Raw genomic sequence first — 6040 nt, forward strand, 5'->3', positions numbered from 1 at the left:
AAAAAGTTTTCCAAAGAACGTCGGTAATTTTCGAGAAATATTGATCACTATTGCAAATACATCGCTTTTTTACGTAAAATCACACTTGCCGTGCGTGTTCTGGCGAACGCACTTTTAACGTCACAAAAATGCGTTTTTAGGACGTTGGTCGTTGACCTGCCAAATCGGTTTAGGCAACTTCAAATGTGCGGCTTTGCCATTTAAAATCATTCTTCTTTGCAGTTTTTGTTTAGATGAACGTGCCTTTAACGTCCCAAAAAGTTTTCCAAAGAACGTCGGTAATTTTAGAGTAATACTGATCACTATTGCAAATACATCGCTTTTTTACGTAAAATCACACTTGCCGTGCGTGTTCTGACGAACGCACTTTTAACGTCACAAAAATCCGTTTATGGGACGTTGGTTGGTGACCTACAAAATCCGTTTAGGGCACTTCAAATGCGTCGCTTTTTCACTTGACATCACACTCATGCGGCGTTTTTTTGACGTACGTACATTGAACGTCACAAAAAATGCATACGTGCTCATAACGTCCCAAAAACGTCGCTTATTTTCGAGTAATATTCATGAAAGCTATTGCAAATGCACCGTTTTTTTGCGTAAAATCATACTTACCGTGGGTTTTCTGACAAACGTTCATTTAACGTCCAAAAAATGCGTCGCTTTTCCACTTAAAATCACACTTACCATGCGATTTCTGACAGACGTACTTGTAACGCCCCAAAGAGTATGTTTATAAGACGTTGGTTGTTGACTCACAAAATCACACTTTGTAGTACGTACGTACTTTCAACGTCCCAAAAAGTCTTTTAAAGAACGTCGGTTATTTTCGAGTGGTATTCATTAACACAGTTGCAATTTCAATCTTTTTTTTTTTTCAAGTTACTTGATGTTTTTTGGACGAACGTACTTTGAACGTCACAAAAATGCGTTTCTAAGACGTTGCCTGTTGAGATGCAAAATCCATTTACGCAACTTTAAATGCGTCGCATTGCACGTTAAATCACATTCACGCGACGTTTTATGGGTGTACGTACTGTTTGATTGACGACGTCCAACGAACGTACTGTTAACATCCTGAAAATGTTTTTATGAAACGTTGGTTGTTTAGTTGAAAAATTGTGTACGTGCTTTTAACGGCACGAGCAGTTTGTCTAAACGTCGATCGTTTTCGAGCAATATTCATTTGCACTGTTGGGAATACATCGCTGTTTCAACGTAAAAACCCTTAGATCACGATTTTTCACGAACGTACTTTTAAGGTTATAAACATGTTTTGTGAAACGTTGGTGGTTTAGTCGCATAATCCGTATAAGCTTATTTACAGCGTAAGTTGCTTAAACGGATTTCGCTACTGCGTACGTACTTTTAACGTCACATAGTCTTTAAAACAACGTCGGACGTTTTCAAATGAGAATCATGATCACAAATAAAAATGCGTACTTTTTCATGACAAAATATCTTTGTGGCGTTTCCTGACAAACGTCCTTTTAACGTCTCGCCACGTCGTTGATAAAACGTTGGTTGTTTACACGCTAAATATATATTAATCACTTCAAATTGGGCATTTTTTTGTTGCAAAATCACTCACTTGACATGTTTTGGCAAACGTACTTTTAACGTCTCACAAATGTCTTCTAAGACTTTGGTCGTCTACGCACTAAACTCACATACACCACTTCAAACGCGTAATTTTTCGCAAGGAAATCACACTCGCCTTTTTTTTGGCTAACGTACTTTTAATGTCGGAACATGTTTTTCAGTTTTTGCACGTAAGGTTTACGTTTTGTTTCTCGTTTTTCGATAAAAAATCACACTTCTGACGATTTTGTACAAACGTATCGGCAACGGCGCCGAAGGCCTTTAGGAACACGTCGCGAATGAAAATCAAACACACTTATTTCGGGTGCTTTTGGGTTACGTACTTTTACATGCACATACTGGCAACGTCGCCAAACTCTATTATCCTCATTTGAAATGCATATACACCGTTGCCAAATTGCTCACTTTTTAATATAAAATCACACTGACTTGACGTACTTTTTACGTTTTTTTTTTTGGATGCGTGCTGGCACCGTTACAATTTTTCTTTAAAAGCGTCGTTGTTCTAACATGAGATTCATATATACTTCGTTGCCAAATTGGTCACTAGTTAGTATAAAATCACATTTACTCGACGTGCATTTGGGTCACGTACTTTTAACGTCGCATGTTTCAAGTTATTTTTCGCTTTTTTTATAAGAACTGGCAACGTTGTCAAACTTTGAAAAAACGTTGTTGCCAAATTGATCACATTTACTTGGTGTCACAAACCACACCCGTGTGTTCACAAATTCATTCGTCGGAGAATGACGGCAACGCCGCCCAAAAAAAGCTTCAGCGCCCTCTGGACTCATCCGAAGCGTTCACCGCACTGACGGTTGGTTACGTCATTATTTTTGTGTGCAAACTGTCAACGGAAAAACGAAACCTGTTGCCTTGAATGGCCATCATCAGACATGAGCAAAACGATTGTAGATTTTGATTATAGTTTTTTTTCTTCACTCTTGGGCGAATCGATTGTGAATCGTTTTGATAATTTAACGCGTCATTTTGTGTGCGGACAATGTTGTCATAACCGAGAAAGTCGCGCGTGCGGCTGTCACTCTTTGTCTAATTTTCGCATTTATGTTATTAATTATTTAGATTTCGCTTATTGTATAATAATGTATAATAATGTGATCGTTACGGTAATTCCAATGTGAAGCAATCGAAGTTGTGATACTGCTAAAGTCAATTATAATTGTTGAGTAGTGGAAATGGAAACGGGAAATTTGGACTTTTTGAAGTGGAAAACTTCTGGATGTTGCTGCGGACAATTGAAAAAAAATTAAATCTAGTGGTCGATTCATTATTCTAGGCTGTTCTGTGTATCTTGCCTGTTATTTTATTGTTTTTCTAGTTTTAGGCGCCGAAAAATCCATGTATGTGTTGTTGTAACTCCTTGTGAACTTGTACATATTAAGCCGGACGTTTTGTAAATAATAATTATAACAATAATAAATAAATATTTTGAAATCGCCCGGCCGTCATTGGCTGCCCCCCGATGGGGGGCAGCCCGCCAAAACAATTAAATCAACAGTTGCTTACTGGTCGATCGCTGATGGGCGGGGCAGTCACGGTTTGGCAACGCCGCCCCGGTCGGCCTTCTGTCAGAACTTCAGACTGAAGCCGGCGCCGCCGCGGCGCATGTCAACCCCCATCCCCAGCCGGAACCCGTAGCCGTCGTCATCTTCGCCGCCCTGCAACGTTGCCACGGTGTGATCGATTTCCCGCGGTTGGGGCGCAACTTACCAGTTTTTTGTACTCGCCGCCGCCGCTAGGGGGCTTCGGGCTGGCGGCCATCGCGCGCTTGTGCCCCAATTCGCTCTTCGCCGGCCACGTCGGGAACATGGCGGGATCGATGGGCAGCGGCGGTTCGCCAAAGTAGGCGTGTTTCAGCGCCTCCTCCGCCGTGATGCGCTGCGCCGGATCGTAGGTGAGGAATTTCAGTAGGAGCCCGAGCCCGATTTCGCTCAAAGTGCTGAATTTTGCGCGCAAATTCGACACCGGATAGTCGTGGAACTTGATCTTGTTGACGGCCGGCAAACTGTTGAAGCCCGGCCAGACTTGCTCGTTCGGGGTGCCCAAATCCTGCAAAAAACCCCAAAAACTTCATTTCGTGAAAAAACTTGGAAAAACCCACTCACCTTGAAAATCCGGTTTAACTGATCAACTTCGGATTTGCCGGGAAAGAGGGCGGTCATTTGCAGAAGTTCGGCAAATATGCAACCCACCGACCACACATCGATCGGAATGGAATACTGAAAATGCAAAATGCGGTGTTGCCGTGCGGTGCGAAAAATACCCGACCGATTTGCCTACCTCCTTGGTGCAAAGCAGGAGTTCGGGGGCGCGGTACCACAACGTGACAACAACGGGCGTGTAGGCCTTCAATGGGGAGCCGTATTCGCGTGCCAGGCCGAAGTCGCCCACTTTCAAAATGCCCTTGTGCGACAGCAGCAGATTGGATGTTTTCAAATCTCTGTAAACAGAAAAAAAAAAAAATTTTTGGCTTATTTGCCCGGACTATTAGTAGGGGAAATTGAGCTAAAAGCGACCCGGTTGCGACTTTCTCGTCGCTGACCCAAAGAATTTGCCTGCAAGTTTTCCCAGATGGAGATCAGCAGAATCCGCGCTAATTATTCGCTAGAAAGAATTTTTTGAAAACTTGCAGTGATTTTTCAAAAAACGCAAAATTGTGCGTCTGATTTGAAATTTCCTTATCGGGCAGAAACGTTGACAGTTTTCAAAACGGTGGACAAAAACAGTTTTTCTGTTTCGACATTTGCCCGGACTATTCGTAGGGGAGGTTGGGGCAAGTGAGTACGATTTTTCCGATTTCTCTCAATTGTCTTTATCGGGCAAGTTGGAAGTTTTCAAAAGTTTGACAAAAAATTTTTTTTTACGTGTACAGCAGCAGGAGCTCATGGATTTTTCCACTAGAAAATAATATTTGAAAATCCGCACTGGATTTTCGAAATTAAAAAAAAAAACGCAAAAATGTACTGTTTAGGTTAATTTTTGTTGTCCCATAAAAGCGCATTTGGAAGCTTTCAAAATTCAGAAGCGTGTTTTTTTTTCCGCCCGGACTATTATCAGGGGAAGTTGGGGTAAAAGCGACCAAACGGATGAATTTTTGCGATTTTTTCTCATCTGAGGGATGCTATTGGCGTGAAAGTTTTCCAATGAGTCCAAAATCCAAACAAGGATCGATGGAAATTTCTACAGGGATAAAATTTGTAACAATTTTTCGAAAAAAAAACGCTTCTGTGAGTTTCTGCTTTCCAAATGTCTTGTGGTGTGTTTCAAAGTGGAAAGTAGAAAGTTTTCAAAATTTCGTTATAAAAAATTTTTCCTGGCTTATTTGCCCGGACTATTAGTTGGGGAAGTTGGGGCGAAGGCGACCAAGTTGATCAACTTCTGCTGGTTTTCTCAGCTGAGCGAAGCGAATTGCGTGAGATTTTCCACATTTTTAATACAGGGGCCGATGCATTTTTTCACTACAATTTTTTGAAAATTGGCACTGGTTTTTCGAAAAAAAAAACGCAAAAATGTACTTTTAAGGTTAGCTTATGCCATCCCATAAAAGCGCATTTGAAAGCTTTCAAAATTCTGAAACGACGTATTTTATCGCCTAATTTGCCCGGACTAATAGTAAGGGAAGTTAGGGCAAAAACGGACACTTTAATCGATTTCATCGATTTCTTCTCAACTGACTGAAGGTAATTCCGCGACTCTTTAAACATTCAAAAATTCATAGCAGGAAAACGGCTGGAAATCCTCAACTAGTCCGAAGGACCATTTCGATAGAGAATTTCCATAGCTATCGACTCCCGATGATAAACCACCGAAAATCCCAAGCTCAAACGAGTTACAGCGGAAAATCACTTTGTTTACAGTGTTGCCAGATGTTGCAAATGTACGTAAAAACCGGCCCAGCGCTGGCAATTGGAAAGATCCTGGGCTGCAATTTGGTGAAAAACTTGATATTAACGGCCCGAAGCGCCCTATGAAAGCGCACCAGCATCCACCGGGGGCTTCGCCCCTTAAGCGACTCTTTAAACCTTCAAAAATTCATAGCAGGAAAACGGCTGGAAATCCTCAACTAGTCCGAAGGACCATTTCGATAGAGAATTTCCATAGCTATCGATTCCCGATGATAAACCACCGAAAATCCCAACCTCAAACGAGTTACAGCGGAAAATCACTTTGTTTACAGTGTTGCCAGATGTTGCAAATGTACGTAAAAACCGGCCCAGCGCTGGCAATTGCAAAGATACTCGGCTGCAATTTGGTGAAAAAATTGAAATTAATGCCCCGAAGCGCCCTATGAAAGCGCACCAGCATCCACCTAGGGCTTCGCCCCTTAAGCGACTCTTTAAACCTTCAAAAATTCATAGCAGGAAAACGGCTGGAAATCCTCAACTAGTCCGAAGGACCATTTCGATAGAGAATTTCC

At 41.8% G+C, this 6040-nt stretch overlaps 2 protein-coding genes across 2 annotated transcripts in view; one reads left to right on the plus strand and one right to left on the minus strand.

Annotated features, from left to right (window-relative positions):
• LOC109539319 (rho GTPase-activating protein 21) overlaps nt 1-6040 on the plus strand; it is a gene marked incomplete in the record, with an annotated part of 91600 nt that overhangs the window by 50700 nt on the left and 34860 nt on the right.
• LOC109539327 (serine/threonine-protein kinase PITSLRE) overlaps nt 2882-6040 on the minus strand; it is a gene marked incomplete in the record, with an annotated part of 43946 nt that continues 40787 nt past the window's right edge. Inside the window, 4 exon segments of the mRNA XM_048663037.1 lie at nt 2882-3281; nt 3334-3672; nt 3729-3842; nt 3904-4063. Of these exon segments, the coding sequence (XP_048518994.1) occupies nt 3192-3281; nt 3334-3672; nt 3729-3842; nt 3904-4063 (703 nt within the window).

This window comes from Dendroctonus ponderosae, unplaced genomic scaffold (genome assembly GCF_020466585.1).
Source record: "Dendroctonus ponderosae isolate FM_Combo_2020 unplaced genomic scaffold, Dpon_F_20191213v2 Dpon_F_20191213_12, whole genome shotgun sequence".
NCBI classification, from domain to species: domain Eukaryota; kingdom Metazoa; phylum Arthropoda; class Insecta; order Coleoptera; family Curculionidae; genus Dendroctonus; species Dendroctonus ponderosae.